The sequence below is a fragment of the Sciurus vulgaris genome, assembly GCF_902686455.1.
Source record: "Sciurus vulgaris genome assembly, chromosome: 8".
Taxonomy (NCBI): Eukaryota; Metazoa; Chordata; class Mammalia; order Rodentia; family Sciuridae; genus Sciurus; species Sciurus vulgaris.
Genome location: NC_136468.1, coordinates 136,583,781 through 136,606,747, shown reverse-complemented (window position 1 = coordinate 136,606,747; position 22,967 = coordinate 136,583,781). Strand labels below are relative to the sequence as shown.

The 22,967-nt window shown below is 43.0% G+C and overlaps 1 protein-coding gene across 1 annotated transcript in view; it reads right to left on the bottom strand.

Annotated features, from left to right (window-relative positions):
- MYO1H (myosin IH) overlaps positions 1-22,967 on the bottom strand; it is a 70,446-nt gene that overhangs the window by 32,420 nt on the left and 15,059 nt on the right. The window contains exons 2-6 of the mRNA XM_079151300.1: positions 7,888-8,049; positions 5,268-5,383; positions 3,844-4,042; positions 2,976-3,056; positions 368-547 (exon numbers count right to left, since the gene is read on the bottom strand). Of these exons, the coding sequence (XP_079007426.1) occupies positions 368-547; positions 2,976-3,056; positions 3,844-4,042; positions 5,268-5,383; positions 7,888-8,049 (738 nt within the window). The remainder of the gene's footprint in view (positions 1-367; positions 548-2,975; positions 3,057-3,843; positions 4,043-5,267; positions 5,384-7,887; positions 8,050-22,967) is intronic.

Below are 22,967 nucleotides of genomic sequence, written 5' to 3'. Positions count from 1 at the left end.
TTTCCAGTAAGTTATTTTTGCAGCGCTGGGGCCTGATCCCAGGACCTGGTGCTTGCCAGGACAGGCTCTACCACTGAGCTACACCCTCAGCCTGGCCAATTGTGTTTTTCAAAGATTTCTCAAGTGATTCTAATTTCAAGAAGGGTCGAGAACACTTGCCTAGACATTGGTTACTTTACCCAGACAATCTAGCCGTCAGGCACAAAAGGAGCTGGGTTAACTTACTCCTGATAAATGTCAAGAAATCAGCCAGTGCTTACTTCCAGAAGGGTAAGAGAAAGTTCTTGAGCATGCTAGAGCAGCCCCCATGAACACCCTGGGGCCCCTCCTCCAAAGGGCCACCCAGCCGGATGCTGCGCCGTCCAACCTGCGAGAGGTATTTATACAGCTGGGGGTCTCGCTCCAGTCCCAGGTAAGCCAGGCGCTCTGCTTCTCCACCCGCCAGCAGCTGGTAGAAGATGTGGAAATTCCGCTCACCCTGGTTTTGATAGACGACGCGGGACTTTTCAATCAAGTAACTGATGATATGCCCACCTACGGGAACGCCCTTCAAGACAGAATAAAGACGGAGCTGTGACAATGTCAAGTCACCAGCGTCTTCTGGTTGTCGATGATGTCGACAGATGTTGTCGATGTGAGTAAGGTCCAGTCTATGGGTCTTCTATGGTTCGTGTTTCCTGGGTTCTATTTCAAAAGATTTCGGCCTACTCCGAGGTCATGAATACATGTTCCGTGTTGGTGTCTAGAAGCATGATTGTCTTACTGTTCATGTGTAAGACCCTGATCCGTCACTACTTGATTTTGATATCTATGGAGTGAGGTAGGGGTCGAAAGTCTTCTTTTCATATTGACATCCCCATTGATCAGTATCATGTATTAGAAAGGCAATCTTATTCCCCACTGAATCACAAACGTGTGTGGTGGGATCTTTCCGGACTCTATTTCGGTCCATTGGCCTCTGTATCTGTCCTCATATCTTGATTATCCATACTGCTGTACTTATTATTTTAAATAACATATCCAATAAAGCCTCTTTTTTCAGACCATATATAGAACTCTTGCTAATTAATAAGAAAGAACAAACAACCCAAATAAAAATGAGCTAGACTCATACAAGCTGGGTGCCCTGGCACATGCCTGTCATTCCAGCAGCTCAGGAGGTTGAGGCAGGAGGATCACGAGTTCAAAGCCAGCCTCAGCAAAAGTGAGGTGCTAAGCAACTCAGTGAGACCCTGTCTCTACATAAAATACTAAATATGGCTGGGGATGTGGCTCAGCAGTCAAGTGCCCCCACATCCAACCCCAAAAAAAGACTTGAACAAAAAAAAAAGTCCTGTAAGTGGCCAATAAGCAAAATTTCTTTAATTATCTGGGAAACATGCACTTAAATCACAGTGAAAGACATTATACCCACTCGAATTTCTAAAAGGAAAAGGACTGACAAGGAAATTATTGGCAAGGGTCTGGAACAACTGGAACTGTCATAAATCATTGTAACATGGCTGGTAAGGACCCAACCATTTGCCAGGCTCAGTGGCACATGCCTATAATCCCAGCAACTTGGGAGGCTGAGGCAGGAGGATTACCATTTGAGGTCGGCCTCAGCACCTTAGTGAGGCCCTAAGCAAGTTAGCAAGACCCTGTCTCAAAAAATAAAAATAAAAAGGGCTGGGGATGTGGCTCAGTGGTAAAGTATCGCTGAGCTCAATTCCCAAGATCAAAAACAAAGCAAAAACCAAAACACCCCCAACATTCCACTTATGGCTATCTACCTAACAAGAATAAGTTCTAGCTACCAACAGACCTGTGCAAGGATATTCAGAGCAAACAACCCAAAAGTTCATCAACGGGAGAACAGATAAATTGCAATGTATTCGTACAATTAAAAAATGGCCAACTCTTGTGAGCAAGAACACAGATAAATCGATAGAACGTTGATTGAGAGAAACCAGATATAAAATAGAACATTCTGTGTAACTCTATTTATATGATGTTCAAGAACCAGCAACCCGAATCTATGATTATAGAGGTCAGGGTGGTGGTAACCTTGGGGAAGGGGGTTGTCATTGGAGAACCTTCTGGAGGCTAGAAATTTTAATATCCATCTGCATGGTAATACACAGCTAGATACAAATGCAAAAATTCCTGGGGCTGTCCTCGAGATTGGAGTCCTTTCCAGTATAGGGCGTATGTGTTGATCTTTAGGAATTTAAAAATATGTCTAGTTATTAAGTGCCTGCATGCTCCAGGCAGGACCATATACCAGCAGGAGAAGGTCAGGCAGTGTGTTTCCATGGCTGAACTGCACCCCAGAGAGCTGCTGTCCTTGATAAAGCTGTCTAACCATGTGCAATAGCCTCATGTAGATGCTGGGTACAATACAAGCATGTGCATCCTGGATATTTATTCATTTACATACTGTCAATGACAACTTTTGCAAAACAACAGAGATAAATAGTAGCCAAAGAAGCCTTGTGACTTGCAAGGTCTGAAATATTTCCTCTCTGACCTTATCTCAGGAAGTTTGCTACCCCGCCCTCATAAGTAGGTAGGGCTACATTACATGTCGCTTACTTTTGTTTTCAAACTTTATTTCAATAAATGGCAACACACTGGCATCTGGGATGTTACCAAGACCCAGCCATGTCAATGGGAAGTCATTTGCTGTCGCTGTGGTATAATCCTCTTTGTGTGAACATACCACAATTTAACTAGCAAGTCTCCTGTCGATAGATATCAAGTCCTCTCAAAACAGGGCTTCTGCACATGGGACATGTATTTCAAGTGGTAAAATGACAGACCAGAGAACAGCAGCTCTCGGAGGGCACAGGTCAGCAGTGCAGACAGACTGGACAGCACTGTCCCTAGATTTTTCAACTGTTTGAGCCACTTCCCACCCGAGGTGCCTTGGCTTGGGTTCTCTTACTGGCGGAATAAGAGGTCCCTATGAACCGTAGTAGGAATTTATGGTGTACCTGAAAGTCAAACTGTATGTCCATGTATTTTCCAAATCGGCTGGAGTTGTCGTTCCGGAGCGTTTTGGCATTTCCAAAAGCCTTGAAATACAAAGTACCACGCACTGTCATTTAAACTTATCATGCTCGTCAAATCTCTGACCCCAAATTACATGCTTATTATGCAAACAGAGGAAGGGAGGGGAACAGGGAGGAAAGTCACACGGTCCCCTTCAATGAAGGAATTGCTGACTATGGAGGATTTCATGCCAGGGGAAAAGGTCTCTCCAGAACCCAGCTAGGAATATACTAGAAATGGTCCCAGGAGAGGTGCACAGACCCTGGTGTTCTGGAAGGTTCAGCTGACAGCCCCCAATACCAGACTCCTTCTCATAACAAAATTGTTCAGCTCAGAGGGTCTACTGGGAAATTCCTGCAGCCGGAGACGTCTTTCACAGAGGGGACATCAAAACACGGGAAGGCTGAACCTGCTCGAGATCATCCGGCAAGCTGGGAAGATGGAATCCCAGGACTGGTAGCCATAACGAGAAACATTAATGACACAGTCCCACAGCGCTGCCAGCTCTGCCGGGTGCTTTCTGTGCATCCATCTTGTGTCATCTTTAAACCCTCTTCAGAGGCAGGGGCTCTGACCAGAATCTTTCTGCAGATGGGTGACAGGCTCTGGGATCCCTGCTGAAGCTTGCTGGTGACTGTCCACGCTGGATTAGCATCCAAGCCTGCCAGATGCCCTTAGCCATGACGCTACCTGTGAAACCCCTTTCCTCAACAGGGACCTGCCCATTTTGACTGTCCTGACTAGGCAGAGGCTTCTCACCTAGCGACCTTTCTGGAACTGCCTCCCTGTGGGTCCTCAGAGATCACTTACCTCCAGCACTGGATTGGAGAGCAGCAGCCTATCGCGGGCTATTTGTAGGGACTCGGTCATTGGGCAGGTCACTGCGTAATACTGCAGGATCTTCTTGGAGGCCTCTGTTTTCCCTGCCCCGCTCTCTCCGGAAATGAGGATGAAGTGGTTGTTGAGCTCCGAGCACATCATGCGGTAAGCATTATCGGCTATGGCGTAGCTGGAGAAGGAGGGGCAGAGACAGGTTGGTTTCCGTGCTGTGTCCCTCGGCACTGATGTCCACCAGAGCAGAAAGACAAAGGGCCCTGCCTCCAGGAAGCCATATCCACACTGTGGGTACAAGGACACTGAGCTGAGACTGGTATCAGACCCCTGTCACAACCCGCTGACTGATCAAACACAAAGAGTGATAGGTATTAAAACTCACACAACCAAAGGGTTAAAGTGAAGGATTTGCACTGTGATGGAAATATGTTCCAAAATTTACCAGCTATATTTATTTGGTGCTGGGGATGGAACCCAGGGCCTCATGAATGCCAGGCAAGTGCTCTACCAGTGAGCTACAACCCTGGCCCCACAAACTTATTTTTTAAAAATCCACTGACGGTTTGTAAAAGAATAAGCCAGTTTCTGAGTTACATCCCCCAGAGACATTCTATTAACTATAGGTGGAAACAGGATCTGTCTGAATATTGAATAATTCAATAAATAGAATAAGATCTCTTTCCCTCAAAGCCTAAAGTAGAAGGAACGGAGAGATAGGAGACCAGAGAGGTTTAAAAACTTCTGCAATAACTTTAGGATGACAAGTGAAGGTATCAGAAGCACTTTATCTCCAAAATCAGAACCCAAAGCGTGAAGGTCTCTCCCTAGAGCTGGTTACCTGGGGACTCGGTGGGGAGGCAAACAGGTGTATAAGTATCGTCGGAAGTGGTATAACTGAGTTACCAAGATAAATCGGGGGACAGCCTAAGTATTAGCCCAGAAGTCAACCACAGAGAGAAATTCAGCAACGCCTGCAGGAGGTAGAACAGGCAGGAAATGGTTCCTCTTTGGATTGGGGCAGCTGGTTAGGTTCCTACCAATGGTCATTCTTAGCCACCACGATGCTCAGGCACCAGTAGGAGGCGCTGTAGCAACCCACATCCAGAGAAGACGCCTCTCTGGCCACACTCGGGGTTCTCAACCACCACAGAGAGTCCACCACTTGTCTAAGCTGAGATTCCAAAATGGCCTGCTAGCATTCCAACTGCTTTGACTTACTTTACAAGTGAAATGAGCATATGGAAGGAGGAAGAACCTCATGAACACACATCATGGATTTGCATGGAGAGAGGATGGATGGAGGGATAGATGGTGGGTTGGAAAAAGGGAGAGGGGGATGGAAAAAGGAATGGGGGATATAGAAAAATACTCTTGGTGCTGACCCTATGGATGGTACTTACACATGAGGAGGCAGCTCAAAGAAATTGACCCCTTGGTAAAGTTCCATCTGGCTCACAGTGTAGATTCCAAGCTCCTGGTATGGATTCACAGACACCAGGAGCGTCCCGATATAGGTCTAGAAGAAGGGACCACAGGACAAGTGAGGAATTCCAGGTACAAAAGACGGTCACACAGTATGCGCCCTGTGTTTGCCCGGTGCTGGGGATAGGGCACAGCACATGACACCTCGGCTGCCAGGGAGCTCACCTGGGGAGCAGACAGCCAATGGAGGGATGGGAGACAGACACAAGGAGAGGGACGTATGGAGAAAGGGACTGGCAGGTAGGAAACCAAGGCGTGGAGGAGTCGGGAAGACCCCGTTAGCTATGAGTCAAGGGAAGTCTTCTTTAAGGAGGTGACATCAGAGTCTGACATTGAGATCTAGGGAAGCCGGCCATACCCAAATTTGCAAGTACTTTTATTTTCAAGGTAGTCACTCACCTAAGACTTCTTGGAATATAATTATAAGTAGACAAAAAAGTTCTGAGATCTTATACAGAAAAGATGACTATTTGGGCTCCTTTGAAAATACATCAGGTATTTTCAGATCCTGAGTTTGTTGCTTTCAACCCTGAAGCACTGAAGTTTATGGCAGGACTCTGCTGCAAGTCCCAAATGATGCTCCTGATCTCCAGGACAAACTCAAACAGAACCGAAGCAAAGAAGAGGATTTGGATTAAAATTCTGCATCATTTCGATCAGTAGAAACCTGGTCTCACGGGTGGAAGATCGTCCCTGGAATCTATCCGTTTAAATTGGAAACTTTTAGCTTAGTCATGAAGACTCTATGATCCCATTTGTACTTCACATGATGTTATTTCTCCTTTGCGGATATAGAAAATGAGCTTGATTTTTTTTTTCCTTTTGTACAATTAAGGGTTCTAATTCTGAAAGTTAGAAGCTATGAAATATATACTCTAAGGAATACCTTGTTTATTCTCAAAAACTTGGTTTTGACAGCACCATTACAAACTAACTATAAGACAAATTATTTCTAAACTTATTATCTAATTTGCTTCTTCAAAATTTTTTTTAGTTGTCAATGAACCTTTATTTTATTCATTTATAGGCGGTACTGAGAATCAAACCCAGTGCCTCACACATGCTAGGCAAGTGCTCTTCCACTGAGCCACAACCCCCGCCCCTAATTTACTCCTTTTTTGGGAGTGGAGTACTAGGGATTGAACGCAGGGTACTCGACCACTGAGCCACATCCCTGGCCCTGTTTTGTATTTTATTTAGAGACAGTGTCTCACTGAGTTACTTAGCACTTTGATTTCGCCGAAGCTGGCTTTGAACTGACAGATCCTCCTGCCTCGGCCTCCCCAGCCACTGGAATTACAGGTGTGCACCACTGCACGGATTTACTCTTAACAAAAGCTAATTAAGGGTCTGGTGTTGTGGTTCAGTGGTAGAGCGCTTGCCTAGCATAGGTGAGGCGCTGGGTTTGATCCTCAGAACTGCATATAAATAGATAAAATTTTAAAAGTCTATCAACATCTGAAAAAACTTTTTTAAAAAGATCTAATAAAATTTTTTAAAAAAGGAATAACATACTATAAAATTTACCTAAGGGAAATTTATCTGAAATGCCAATCAAATCAGGTGTGGTCATAAATAGAGAATGTAATAAAAACTGGCCACAAGATCCATCTGAGAAGAGGCTGGTAAAGTACCACAGTGTCGACCTTTGAAGCTTTAGGAGATGTGGTGGGACATCTCTTATTTCTCCCTCTTTTTTTTTCCTTTTTGGTACTGAGGATTGAACCCAGGGGTCCTTAACCACTGAGCCACATCCCTAGCCCTTTTTATATTTTATTTAGAGACAGGGTATCGCTGAACTGCTTAGGGCCTTGCTAAGTTGCTGAGGCTGGCCTTGAACTTGCGATCCTCCTGCCTCAGCCTCCTGAGTTGATCAGATTACGGGTGTGCATCACTGTACCTGGCTGATTTCCCCTTCCAACAGATTCCCTCTGAGGAAGCCTCTTCCCCAGCTCTCGCTCTATATGGCCCTGGGGGCTTGGATCCTCTCACATCCAGGGTGGGGTCTAGTAACCCAGCCTGGCCAGTCTGAAAGGTCCTCCTTCCTAGCCAGGGGGATTTGGTTTAGAGACGCAAGTGGCCCGAGATGGGCCCATCAGAGCCACCATCACCAGCTCTGGGACATTTGCGAAACCTGATTCCTGGAAGACGTGCTCCCTTTGCGGAAGCCGCACTGAGCTGATAAAATGTCAGCCTGGAGCCGGCACAGATCTTGCCACAAAGCTGAGAGGCAGCCTACGAAGGAATCGGTACAAAAGAAAGCAGGGCAGAGAGAAGGAGAAAGAATCCCCAGGACATCATCTGAAATCCTAGATCCATTCCTCGATCCTAAAGCTACGGATATTGACTCCGTTTTGCAACCTTGGCCAGTTCAAGTTGTGTCCCTGTCACTGGCTACCAGAAAGACTTAGCACGAAGGGTCAAAATGCATCTGGCAGTAGTCCCTCCATGCCTCCTCTTGATGGCTAATCATCGAGGCCGGGAGGCTGGGGAGACAGCAAACAATTTAGGGGCCCAGCTGAGGAACGGGTTAGTTACATAGATGAGGTTCTCCTTGAAGCGTTTGCGAAGATTGTCCACGAAGGCAGCTTCGCTGGTGTGCGCGTCCAGCAGCACAAAATCCTGTACCCCAACCTTGTCGCGGGCCGTCAGCGTCCCTTCCATGTGCAGACGGATGTGCTTCCTCCTCACCTCTTCTTTCTATGGGAAACAGAACACTCCTTAGCTGTTCATCTGTTCAGAAATTTCTATTCCACGAGGCACATGCTAAGCCCTGGGAGGGGCAGAGCCAAGATTTCAACGCAGCTCAAAAGTTCCCCTTGAGTATCTTTACGAGTGTTTCACAGAACCTCTCCTCTGCTCAGATTCACAGGCACCCTGGGGAACCATCGACTGCAGGGTTCTGTCTGGTAGTCTGCTGTTTGGGTGTGAGCCGGAAGTAAAAGCTATTCCCTAAGGTCCAGGTGTGAGTGGCTACGCCAACTTGGTCCAGGACCTGCACACCATGAATGGTGATTTTCCAACATTTCCCTGTCATTAAGTGACACATAAGTGCATACCTGTTATGACCACCGCGACTGCAGACTACTGACACTGTAAGATGCTGTGCTAAAGGCTCGGCGAGTATCGTCACCAGTCATCCTCATTCCAACCCTCGGAGCTACTATTATCACACCCTGATACAGATGAGGAAACCGAGGCACAGGAATACTGTGAACCAGGCCCAAGATCTGCTGAAAGGCAGGGCCAGGATATGAGCCTAGACAGCCTTATCCACAGCTTGCTTTCCGGGCCACTGTGTACTCAGTATGTGTTCACTGTCCACACTCACTAGGTGAGAGATGGGTCCGGAAGGGCATTTCTTGTTCCAGCAGATTCTTCAAGAAAGGACACACCTGGAGTGTCCTTCTGCAAGGCTGGGCTTCAGACCTCACTGGAGACGGGAATCTCACTGGGCCCGAGGTCATGGCAGCAGAACGACCCTCCTGGGCCCAGGTGAGCAGAGTGAGCTGCAGGGCTCTGTGCGGCGGGAGGCATGGAAAGCCACGGAAATCGAGGCTGAGGGCCAAGGGTGATTGCCCTGGGAGTGGCCAGCTGCAGGTGTGAGGCCTGGAACTACCACACCGTGTCATATGGCATATAGGACTGTGGCAACGTGGTCACCAGGCCTGGGGCTAGGGCTGTGAGGTCACCAAGGGACTGTGGGCTCCAGGCACACAGGCATACCCCACCCATATACCATGTCACCAGCCAAAGTGACAACTAGCCAAAGTGGAACAGAGCAAGTAGGATCAGAGAGAGCCCTGGCAACATCCCTCTAGTGCCCTCTAGTGATAAAATTAACATCACCCCAGAGGCAAGACATTACAACCACACAGACCAGCAGAGGCGGCTAACACAGCCTTGAAAACAGAAGCAAAGCAGAGGACTCTCACTTTCTAGCTTTAAGTAATCCAGACGGTGTCCATCATTTGGTGACACCATAGCCCAATGATTCAGTGCCCGAATGAAAATTCTTTTCAAGCAACCATTCAGGTACTGCTAGATATCCACAAGCAAACAAACAGAAAATTTGCATTCAATCCCTACCGTACACTATGTGTATAGGCCTATATAAGATAAATATGTTTGTAAACTTGAAGATGGATCTTAGCCCTAAATGTAAATGTAAAATCTACAAAGCAAGAGGAATATGTTTGCAACTGGAGAAAGAGAAAGTGACTTTTAGGACACAGAAATAATAATTAAAGAAAATAGACTTGTGCCCATATGAAACTTCTCGTCAGAAAGACACCGTTCAGAAAATAAAAAGGCAAGCCACAGACTGGGAGAAAATATTCACAAATACATAGCTTCAAAGGATTTGTATCTTGACTAACAGATAGCTACAGCTCAATAATAAAAAGACTAGCCCAATAAAAATGGGGCAAAAGACTGGAATGAACAATTCACGAAGGAAGACAAATGATCAGTGAGAAAAGTCCTCAGCATCATTAATCATCAGGGAAGTGCAAACTGAAACCACAAGGAGATACCACCTGAACCAGTTAAAATTAAAAAGACTTAACACCTGGCCAGGTGTGGTGGTGCACACCTGTAATTCCAGGGACTCAGGAGACTGAGGCAGGAGGATCTCGAGTTCAAAGCTACGTTCAGCAACTTAGTGAGATCCTATCTCAAAATAAAAAATATTTAAAAGGGTTGGGGATGTGGTTCCCTGGTTAAGTGCCCCCTGGGTTCCATCCCTAGAACCAAATCAAAAACAGAAACAAACTTACAACACCAAATGCTGGTGAGGATGCAGAGCTGACTGAGCTCCACATTGGTCGCTGGCAGGAAAGGAAAGGCAAAAAAAGGCCTGGCAGTTTCTAATGAAGTCAACGGGGCCTCGCTCCTTTGATCCAGCAATTCCATTCCCAAGTATTTACACAAGAGAAATGTAAGCATATGCCCACAAAAAGACTTGAACGTGAAGTTCAACTCCTGCTCAACTTGATTTATAATGGCCCCAACTGGAAACAATCCAAATACCCATCAACTGGAGAATGGAGGAGGAACATCTGTATAAAAGAATGAGCTTCCGCAATAGAAGAGAAACAACCGGGCTGCGCAATGGCGCGGATGACTCTCGCAGACATTGTGCCCGCTGAAAGGACAGACACAAAGGCGTGCGCACTGTGCAATTCCACTTTGTGACATTCTGGGACAAGCAAAGCTAATCTACAGTGAAAAAAAAAAAGTCACAATCATTGTGGCCTGGTCGGGAGGTGGTTGGGCAGAGGGCGTTTTTGGCGCGATGGAAACTTTCCGCAGGTTGATGAGGCGGTGAGCGAATGTGAGTGGAGCTACTTGTGACATCCATTGTGACCGTTTTGTGCATTTCCACGTGTAGGTTTTATAAAATTGTCCTGAAGACCGTAATCCAGCGGGAGGGGACGGAGAGGGGGTGGCGGTATCAATGACAATGCCAATGCCAAGGCAACTTGTTAATAATTGCTGGGACTGGATGATTGGGAACGGGGAGGTGCTTATTATACTCTTCTGTTTCCTTTGAATGAATTGGAAAATTTCCATAATAACGTTTTTTTTTTTTTTTTAGAAACAGACCGGCCACCAGATGTCTCCCTACTCTAGCCAAACAAGTCCCTTTTTCTCTTACATTTCCTGCAAACGCGTGGTTTGATTCAGAGGCGTGAGCAGATCCAGGAGGGATCTGTGCTGGCAGATCACAGGCAGTGGGGTGGACTTGCTTTTTCAAGGTGTCAGACTTAGGAGTTTGCAAAAAACGGTGACCTTCCCAGCGGGTCATTCCTCCCGCGTTCATGAGCTGGCGATTTCTCATTAAATGAAGTTTTCCTTGTCAACGTTTTGGTGGCCCATGAATAAATAAATAAATAAAGCAGAATAAATGTTTGGTCTGAAGTTTTCAAAAGAGTGAGTTGGTCCCCGAGGATCCTCCAAGGGTGACCGTGAGTTCCTGAACTGCATTCCACGTTGGTGGGCTTACTTGTATCCCATGGGTTTTATGCCAATCATCAACCTTACTGATGCTCACTTGTCCCTGTTTGGCAACTGGGAACCTAGGAAGAGGATCGTTAAGTCCTTTTGACATGCCCTACTAGTCTTTAATAGCTTCCTTGCTTATCAGGATCCTAAGCTGCATGTTGGCAGCCCAGACCTCTGATCCCATGAACTCTGGATTCTCAGTGGGAAGAGGGACACTCGGGACTCCCTGCTCCCAAGTGGGTCATTGTTTCTAGGCATTTTCAGTAGAACGCCCAAGGTAGTGTTTGTTAAAATATAACATGAGTTGCTGCTGATTCTAGCCACTCAATACACAACTAAGGGGTTTATACTTAATATCTTCCCTAAAGCTCTTCCCCATCCCAAAATTCTAATTCAATGACATGAGCAATTTTTCATTGGTTATATCCCACACCAAAATACACAGTATTCTCAAAATAACAATATCAATGCCATCACCAGCATGATTCTGCAAAAAGATTGAGACATTTTGGAATTCCTTATCCTTAGGGTACACTTCACTGGATATAGACACGTTTCTCTATTTCCTTGAGATGGCTGATCGCCACATAGCTATCCCAGAAATTAGATACACTAAATTTAAGTTCATTTCTTTCCTTTTTACTGTTTATTTTGGGAAACTGATTTCTAAACTTAATTTTGCTTTACAATTATGTAAAAATTCAATGGTTCTGAAAAACAAGGCATATTTAGAGAATCAGCTCCTACCCTTCCCGCTCCATTCCTTCCCTCATCCGGTGAACATTTAAAAATGTTAAAATGGCTAAGAATTTTTTCTTTTAAAATATCAGCAAATGCCTGCATCGATCTGCTTCCCTCCTTTTGGGGGCAAATGTTTGCAAACTCTACATGCGTTTTTTTTTCTCCTCTGCTTTTCACTGGGATGTTTATCTCGGATATCACTTTGGAGTTGATTAGAGAGACATGCTTCATTCTTTTTTAGAATTGCACAGTATGCCACTCTTTGGACTTATTGAACTTTCCTCAAATGGTCCCATAGTGAGGGATTGGACAGAAACTGGCAGAAAACAAAGGTAAAATTAAAAAAAAAAAAGAAAGAAAGAAAGAAAGAAAGAAAGAAAGAAAGAAAGAAAGAAAGAAAGAAAGAAAGACCCTCAGGGAAACATTGAAATCTAAACAACACAATTAACTGACACAAAGAACGTCATACCTGACAAACAGCACAATATCCATTTTAGTCCAAAAGCACATACGGCATTTACAAAGATTGACATTATCCTGACCCGGAGGGCAAATCTTAAATTTCAAAGGATTTACATCATAAAAACCTGCACATCATCAAAACCCTAAGCCTGTCCAACAACTAGAATCTTCTGAGATGAAAATGCTCTACAGCCTCCCTGTCCCATACAGCAGCCACTGGGCTCATGTGGCCTCTGGGCATTGGTGATGTGGTCAGTGACAATGAGGAACTCGATTTTGAGTTTCATTTTATTTCAACAGACCTAGGTGGCAAGTGACTCATACTTGGGCAGCCCAGGTGCAGATCTGACTTCCAATTCAAAGGATAGTGAGGCATGAAACCACTTAGAACTAGGTGGCAGCATGTGACCACCTACATCCAGGCTGCGAGACTCTCCAGGACAAACTATCCCGTTTCTTCAAACTTTGTTGAAGAATACTGCCAGGAAACCCATCTTTTAAGAGATGAAAGAGGAGAATGAAACAAAAACCACAAGGAGCTACACCACTTCCTGCTGCTCTCTGAGGTGATTTCAATGAAAGAGTCAGAAAGGGAGGTGTCGGTGGGAAGTGGACACTGGGCCCTCGCCCTGGGTACTGGGAGTATAAATGGTGTAGCCACTCTGGAAAGCAGCTGGGAGTTCTTCCAAAGGTTAGACAGAGTTGCTGTACGACCTGGCAATTCCATTCTCAGGTGAAAAACCCAAAAGCAATGGATAGATCCTTGATGTGACCTTTGAACTCTTCCTGGGATTTCTAAGGGCCATTGAACTGCACGCTTCAAATAGATGCACTGTAAGGGCATGTGAGTTAGATTTTGATAGCGCTATTATTTTAAGAAAGACGTGAGAGCGAGTTATCAATGACCACAATGTAAACATGACCTGCGCCCTCAAATAATCTACTTTTAAATTTTTAATATGACCCAGAAAGTTTGAACACTGACTATATACTGTTATTATATTAAGAAGTTATTAACTTGTGTGATAACAGTATTGTGGGTATGGTTTTTAAGATTTTTCCTCACTTGGAGATACTGAAATACTTACAGGAGAAATTACATCATGTCTGGAATTTGTGCCAAAATAATCTAGTTAGAGCAATAAGTCATCTTTGATTGTGAGCTGCTAATTATTGAATTGGGGTCATGGTTTATGAGGGAATTCATTATACTATTCTTCCACTTTCATAAAAAGTTTATTATTAATAAAATTAATCCAAAAGATTATTTAGGAATAAAACTAACAAAATATATTTTAAAAAAACATTGAGGTGAAATTACAGAAACATTATTGTTATGCAGAAAAGATGAATTCACAGAGGTAGGTTGGTAAGGAGCCATGGGGAGAAATTGGTGGGCAAGGTGTTTTACTTGGAGTGATGCAAATGTGTTTGGAACAAGAGATGTGGTGGTATTTGTGCCACATGGTGAGTATAATAAATGCCGCTGAATCTGTTCAATTTTAAATGGTTAATTTTATGTTATATAAATTTCACCTTGAGAAATTATTTTTAAACAGAAAATAAGCACTGAAAGAAATTTAAGGGTATACCATATTCATGGATTGAAAGACTCAATATTATAAAGACTGTAAATATATTACCAATATTGTAAAGATATTATCTTCCCCAAACTGATTCTTAGATTTAATACCTCACAATAAAAATCCCAATAGGTTTAATAAAACTTGTTAAGCTGCTTCTGAAATCTTATAAAGTTGCAAATGACTGAGAACAGCCAAGATAATCTTCACATAGCATAGCTTGTTAATGTCTGATACTTTACTAGTGCCATGTCATATTGTAAAGGTCCCTTCACCCAAATAATAGGGTACTGGTGTGGGGCTTTGAAGATACCAATTGTTATGGTTTGGATATGATGTGTCCCCAAAAGCTTCCGTGTCAATGCAGTAAAGTTTGGAGGTGAAATGATGGGATTGTGAGAGCTGTGACCAAATCAGTCCATCCTCGTTTGAATGGACCATAAGCAGGTAGAGTGTGGCCGGAGGGGGTGGGTCACTGAACCCCTGGAAGGGTTCATCTGCCCTGCAGCCCCTTCCCCTTGACATGAGCAGAGCAGGCCTCCTCTACCATGTCCTTCCGCCATGATGTTTTGCCTCACCTTGGGCCCCAGAGCAAGGGAGTCAGCCCGCCATAGCTAGAACCTCTGAAGCCACAAGAATAAGAATAAGAATAAGCTTTTCCTTCTCTGAGTTGTTCTTCTCATGAGTTTTGGTCACCACAATGCAAAACTAACACACTCACTGAACAGAATAGAGTACCTATGAATCAATGGACACTTGATGACAGAATTCAGCAGGAAGTAATGGGCAACATCTCCAAAATGCCACCCTGGGACACCGGGAGATGTGGGCAAGGAACTGGATATGGACCTCACCAACATGAAGGAAATTTCCCTTGGGTTAGAGACCTAAACGTGGCACGAGAGAGGAACAAATTCTACCCGGATGGATTTATCTTTTCTGCCTAACAACACGCATGAACCTTGAAAGCATTAACGAAGCGAAAGAGGTCAAGGACAAAAGGATGAATGCCCTGTGACTGATTGCTCTTATGTAAAATATCAAGAACGGGGAAATCTCCAGAGGAGTGGTGGCCCAGCAGAGCCCTTGAGGCCACTGCCACAGGGTATGGAGTTTCTTCTCAAGGTGGCGACATATCCTGAAATCAATTATGGTATTGACTGCCCAGCTCCTGAGTCTGTTAAAGTCCTCGAGCTGCCCATTTCAAAATGGGTGAGTTGTGTGGTATGTGAATTGTACCTCAGTGAAGCAGTGACAGAAAAGGGTTCAAAGTAAGTTTTGTGAGCATCTTTTCAGAGAGACGTCACGCGTCGATGACAAGGTGCGATTTATATGACATAAAATTAGCCATTTAAAACTGAACAGATTCAGTGGCATTTATTACACTCACAATCTTGTGCAAGCACTTTCAAAGAAGAACCAAATAGCCTGTAAAAACACGAATTATGGAAAGTAAGACCCCTGTGGGATACAATATTGTATTTAACAAATTGACAAAAATTAACAAGCTCCAGGGCCTGGAGGTGTGGCTCAGTTTTAGAGCGCTTGCCCTGCTTATGTGAGGGCCTGGGTTTGATCCCCAGCACCAGTAAAACCCAACGGAAAAGAAAAAGTCTCATGTAGCAAGACGGGCCAGCCAGGCCACAGAGCGACAGACACGCTCACACTTATAAATGGAAATGGGTCCCCACTCGTATTTTGGAAAGCCATTTAGCTTAGTAAAGTCAAAGACAAACGCCTCATGACCACGCCATTTTTATGCCTTTTGTTGATGTGCAGAGAGAACAAGCACAGAAGACACTCAGCAGAACTGTCATCTCCAAATGCAACGATCCCAACTTGACCGATGACAGAATACAGTCCCGAGACAAAGGATTGCGGAGAGCTCATGAGGACCAGGTGCAGCTCCAGAGGCTTTTTATAAACAAATTCACTGGAGACCCTTCAACAACCCTGTGAGATAATACTTCATATCTCTTGTTTTATGAATGAAAAGGCAGACACAGAAGTTCAAAAACTTGTCATACAGCTAACGTTAACTGAGATTGAAACCTAAAATGTCTGACTTCAGAATCCAAGCTTTTTGTGTGTATGCGGTGCTGGGTGCTGGGGTTAAACCCAGGAACTCACACATGCTAGGCAAGTGCCCTGCCACTGGTTACACCCCAGTACTTTTTGAAAATTTGAGATAAGGTCTCACAATTCCCTGGACTGGCCTCCAACATGTGATCCTCCTGCCTCAGCCTCCTGAGTAGCTGGAATTACAGTCATGCTCCACCCTGCCTGATTTCTAAGCGCTTTTTAACATGTTCTAAAAGGGAACAGAAAAAGGACTTCACGGCATATGCCTGTAATCCTAGTGGCTCAGGAGGCTGAGGCAGGAGGATTGCCACTTCAAAGCCAGCCTCAGATAAAAAGTGAGGCTCTAAGCAACTCAGTGAGACCCTGTCTCTAAATAAAATACAAAATAGGGCTCAGGAAGTGGCTCAGTGGTTGAGTGCCCCTGAGTTCAATCCCTGGTACACACACACCCCCGCCCCACACACAAAGACTTCAAGAAATAGAAAACCAGTCCAAAATCTCAATGGGAAGATTCAACAAAGATGTTTAATGAGACTGTGATGCTATGCACAGTTCTGAAACTGAACAACTCACCATTAGGCTCATCAACATGGTTCAATCTCAAAAAACAGCATTGTTCAAAGAAAGATAGAGTTTGACTATTTTGAGAAAGGCCCTCAAAAAAGCAAAATTAAGCAATATATTACTTGAGGAAGCATTGATAGGTGATAAAGCTACAAAGAAAACCAAGGATAGCACTTCCTATCTTTTACTGGGTGGAGGTATATGAGTATTTGTAATTCTTCAAGTTATATACATGTTACACATAGTGGTATATGTGTGATATTTTATAATGTTATGAAAGTAACTAGACCAACCCCACTTAGAAATATGGATACCAAGTGTCTCAGCAAGAGATTAGCAAACTGGATTCAAAAGAACACTAAAGGAATAATAAAGCAGACCAACTGGGACTGATTCCAGGAATTTTAAAACAGAAAAATCTAGTAGTAAAATAGATTCATCTGGAAATTCAACCTTAGAAAATCTATTAATAACAGATTTGCCATCTCACCGGATCAAGAGTAAGAAGTTACACATCTCCACAAATTTTTAAAAAGGCATTTTGATAAATTCAACTTTTATTCTCGATAATTAACAGTCCTCAAAAACCATAGATACTTAATTAACATCATAAATTAACATCTATTCCAAAACCTAGCATTTTATTTTACAGTAAACATAGAACTTCACTTTTTAAAGTCAGGAAAAACAACACATGGATGTCCTTTCTTGGAACTTAACATTGTTTGGGAGATAGTAGCCAATGCAATTAGATAAGAGGAGGAAATGAGAAATAACAACACTAGAGAAAAAAAGGTAAAAGCATTCGTTCACAGATAGAAAGTATTTACATGGGAAATTCAAAAAAATCAACCCAAAATTACGCATGACAAGTAAATTCAGGCCTCTAAAAAAATAGTGAACAGACATCAATAGCTCTAATGTAACCACATAATCATTAGTTAGAAGATATAATGAAAGACAGGACTCAAATTATCTACAAAAGAGGAAATACAGAATAAACTTATCAACAAACGTGTCAGATCCTATGAGTAATTCTACCATACTCTTGAGGAACACAAAAGAAGATTTGGACAAATGGAAATGTTCTTGAATACAAAAATTCAGTACCATAAAGATATCAATTCAACTAAGTTTGACACTATAGTAAATAAAATTCCTTTTAGAATACTGCCAAAACTTCTTTGCATACTAGACCAACTGAGTCTGAAGTTTGTACGGAATGATAAAAAAGAACCCCCAGGATGTTTCTGAAAGAAAATGAAGCAGCTTTAGCAGATATTAAGACACAAATTCAATAGTGTACATTAATTCAACAGCACAAGTTAGCACATGAATAGACAAGAAATTCAACATAACAGAACAATAAGAATAGGCCTGGTCCCTAACATATAGGAGAATTCATTCAATGATTAAAGCAGGACTTAAAATTCATGGTAAGAAAATGAATTATTCAATAAGTGGCATTATATAATTGTGAGAATTCAGAGACATGTCATCTAAAAAAGAACAAATTTTACTGTAGGTAAATTGTGTCTTTGTTACCCCAACTTTCAAAGTAAGTAGAGGGACAAAAAAAAAAAAAAAAAAAAAAGTTGAGTATTTAGCATCAAAACAAATTCCAGAGGAAATCAAACCCTGAAAAAATAAAAGTATAAAGAAAAAAGTACTAGAAGAAACTGTGGGTAAGGCAAGAATTTTTTTTTTTTTAATTATGATACAAAACCCAGAAGCCACAAAAGAACAGACTGATCAGTTCAACCACATAGAAAAAAATGCCCACCTAGAAGAAACATCATAAGTAGAATCAAAAGACAAAACAACTTTGGGAAAACCCACTAGTAACTCATACCCCACACAAATGACTAGCTTCCTTAACATATAAAAAGCATCTACAAATCAATAAGAAAAAGTCCAACACATGCACACACACACACTAAAAAATGAACAAAGGATGTAAACAACCATTCACAGGAAACACAAGTGTGTAACACATGAAGATAGGTTTACTCAACTCCACTCAGAAGAGAAGGGCTATTAAAATAAACTGACATCATGACCCTACGTACACGTATGATTACATGAATGGTACGAATCTACATCGTGTACAACCATAGAAATGAAATGATGTACCCCATTTGTGTACAATGAATCCAAATGTAGACTGTAAAAAATTTTAAAAATAATTATAAAAAATAAAATAAAGAGATAATAATGGAAAATAAAATAAACAGATACAATTTTCAGTTTTGGAAATCTTTTAAAATTTGAGAATACATTCTTGGTGAGAGCATGGAAAAGAACTACTGGCATTTATTACAGGTGACAGGCATGTAAATTGTAAGAGAATCTAGTCCTTGAAAATGTATTTCTAGGATCTGGGGTTGTGGCTCAGTGGTAGAGCACTTGCCTTGCGTGCATGGGACGCTGGGCTTCATCCTCAGCAGCATCACGTAAATAAATGAAATAAATAAAGGGATGGTGTCCATCTACAAGTAAAAATAAATTTTAAAAAAAGAAAATATATTTCAAAAATGAGATATATATTCTTTGATGAAATAATTTAATTTGTAGATATTTATCCTCGTGATATGTTCTTGCAGGAATGAAATGATAAGCAACCCAAATATCCATGAATATTATGCTCAGAGCTCAATTATACATTAAACTATGGCTCATTCATACAATGGAATGCAATGGAAGTACAGAATCTCCTGAGTAGATTGGTACTTATTGTAAGAAAAGTTTCCTTGCCTGTACTCGTAGTTTCATAAATCCATAATGTCTCCCTGAAAGGATACCCACAAAACCATGAACCCTGGAAAAGGAGGCTTCAGTTTCACTGTGCACCGGTTTTTACCTTTAAAGTTTTGTAATGAGTATCTGTATTACTTAAGCAAAAGAAAATTTGTAAGTAAATCTCCCCATTATTCTATATCTCCATCCCCTGTTTCTTTTTACTACTTTTCATAACTACTGGATTCCTATTCCTCGATCTTAGGCAGATCCCTTATGAAAGTCTCTCAAGGGTAAATCTTGTTCTTTCATTGTTGCATCCCAAGCCTTGCCACATAATAGTTGCTCAGTAAATTTGTCAAGTAAGTGATTTAAATTTCTTTCCAGTTCTAGCCCAAGCCTTGCCACATAATAGCTGCTCAGTAAGTTTGTCAAGTTAAGTGATTTAAATTTCTTTCCATTTCTAGAACTTGGAGAGCTTTAAAAGCATCTAGAAAATCCAAAGAGGCGACAGTCTAGCTAAAGTCCCTGGTCTGCAAGAGAATCCAGGATAGAGATAGATAATTGATGTTGATTTACCCCCAGGTATCCCTCCCACCAATAAAATGTAATATTAAAATGAGAAAGAGCTCTTTCTATTTCCTAAGTTTTACTGCATACAGTGCATAGTAACTAGGCCATTTGTAAACCACTTCCTCCTGCATCTTGCTATTCATTCTTCATTCATTCATTCATTCATTGGTACCAAAGGTGCTTCACTGAGCTACATCCCCAAAGGTGCTTCACTGAGCTACATCCCCAGTCCTTTTTAAAATGTTTTACTTTGGGACAGAGTGTAAGTTGCTGAGGCTGTCCTTGAACTGGGACTCCTCCTGCCTCAGCCTCTTGTGTTGCTGGGAGTATAGGCAGGCACCACCACACCCGGCTTGCATCTTGCTTATTAATAATACACAACACACTGCATCCCACACTGCATATTGCACGCATAACACAAGTATGTCTGCATCTCGCTTTCTTCTAAACATACCCCATATCCTAGAACAGGGATACAGTACATTGTATCAATAAGAACTACTTCATTCTTTCTTTTTTTTTTTTTTTTTGGTACCAGGGATTGAACTCAGGGGCACTTGACCACTGAGTCACATCCCAAGCCCCATTTTGTATTTTATTTAGAGACAGGGTCTCACGGAGTTGCTTGGTGCCTCACTTTTACTGAGGCTGGCTTTAAACTTGTGATCCTCCTACCTCAGCCTCCTGAGCCACTGGGAATACAGGCCTACGTCAATGGCTGCATACTATATCCCAGTGTTTATTACTGTCAGTGATCTGTTTCTTTTATGTCAGGATCTGTCCTTGGTGCTTGGGATGATACATCAATGATGAAGTCAGAAAATTATCCCTGTCCTTGGTGAACAGACAGCATGCCCAACAGTTAGATTGGTTTTTAGTTTTTAGCACAAACTGTCTAGTCCTGGGCATCCTCCTGGGTGGAACTTGGCCTCTTCTATGAGGAACCAGTAGGAGGCATTTTCGGAGTGGAGATTGCTGATTCAAGGACATTTGGAGCCTGCGGAGAAAATAGTCACCAAAGGCTCCACCTTCTCCTGGGTCACACTGAGTATGAAACGCAGTGTCTCTTGAACTCTCTGGCGTACCAGCGTGGTGGGATTTTCCAATTAGGCTTGTGTGTTTGTACTGGTGTTGAACCTGGGATGCTCTACCATGGAACTACATCCCCAGTTCCTTATTTTTTATTTTGAAACAGAATCTTTTTAATTTTAATTTTCCCCAGTCATATAGCTGGAGATTTTGATGATCTTTTGGAAAGTAATATTGTCATATGCAAAGAATCGTTAAACTGGGCACAGTGGTGAACGTCCACAGGCCCAGCTATTTGGAAAGCAGGAGGATCACAAGAACCCAGGAGTTCAAGGCCTGCCTGGGCAATATAGTGAGACCCCAGACTCAAAAAAAAAAAAAATCATTAAAATGATATCATTTGGCCTAGAAATGCTATTCCTTAGAATTTCCATTAAGAACAGATATTAAACAATTAATAAAATATCTGTATTTCTAGGTGTTAGCTTGAATGATGATTTATGTGAAATTTATAAAAACAAGATTTATAATAAATAGCTGAGTACTTTACACCACTAAACAGAATACATGCAGTAATGCTTGTGAAGATCCATAACGAGATGTTTTCCTCCTTTTAAGGGACAGCAGAATGCAAAGGTATATGTACTCTACAGTTACAAAAATCTACAAAGGGCTGGGAGCGTAGGTCAGCACTAGAGCACCCTCCTAGTTTGTGGGAGGCTGGATTCCATCCCTACACCTCAGAGCGAAGACACACACACACACACACACACACACACACACACACATGCGCGCACGCGCAGAATCATCTACTGATATCCAAGGCGGATTGGTTCCAGCATCCCCTGGCAATACCCAGAACTACAGATGCTCAAGCCCCTTAGATAAAGTGGCATGGTGTTAGCATACCACCTACCCACCTCCTCCTGAATACCTTAAAGCCTATCTAGATGACTCACCATACCTACTGCAACATAAACACCATGCACCTGGTTGTTACACTGTGCTGCATAGGGAATAATGACAAGAAAACGTCTCAGCGTGCTCAGTAGAGATGCAAGGCTTTTCTGAACATTTTGAGCCTTGACTCAATTTGCAGATGCTGAACTCACAGAAACACAGATCGCCAACTGGGTGCATATGGATGCTCTGGACATGAACTGACCTGGGGTGTGGGCCAGACAGACGCACACCGGATGGGAGGGCCAGGTTCTGCTCCTTCTCCCACCTCTGCCGCTTTCCCCACCGATACACCAGGCACAGGGCCCAAGAGTATTTTTACATCTTTTCCCTATTGTGGTGCCAGGGATCTGTTTTTACCCTCCTGGCATCCACGTCCTCCTCTGACCTGCCCCAGAGGTACATGCTGTCATTTGAGAATATCCAGCAAGATAGTCCCACCTACTGTAGCCAAGGGAAGGGGTAGGACACCGCTCAGACATCTAGACTCCTCTGCCTGGGAACAGAGATCTCCGTTGGAGGGGCAAGAAGAACAGAGACGGCCATTGCCGATATCTGGGTTTGGAGATGAACTCAGGAAGAGTCCCCCCATTGGAGACCAGGGGAGCTTGGGAGATGCACCCCAGGAAATACTATGCCTTGATCGGGGGCAAGGAGTGAAAGGTAATCACAGCATCCAAGACAGTAAATTCATTATGAAGAAAAACACAAGCAAGTTACAGTTTAACTAGAAGGCAGTGCGCATGCCAAGCAGACCTACCATACTTTTTGTGGGTACCGGTCTGTTAAAGGATGCAGATCAAATGCACTAGGTGGAGAGGGGAACCCTAATTGGGGGGGTGCCTAGGAGGGAGATGAAAGAAGCCAGACAAATCCAGAAAA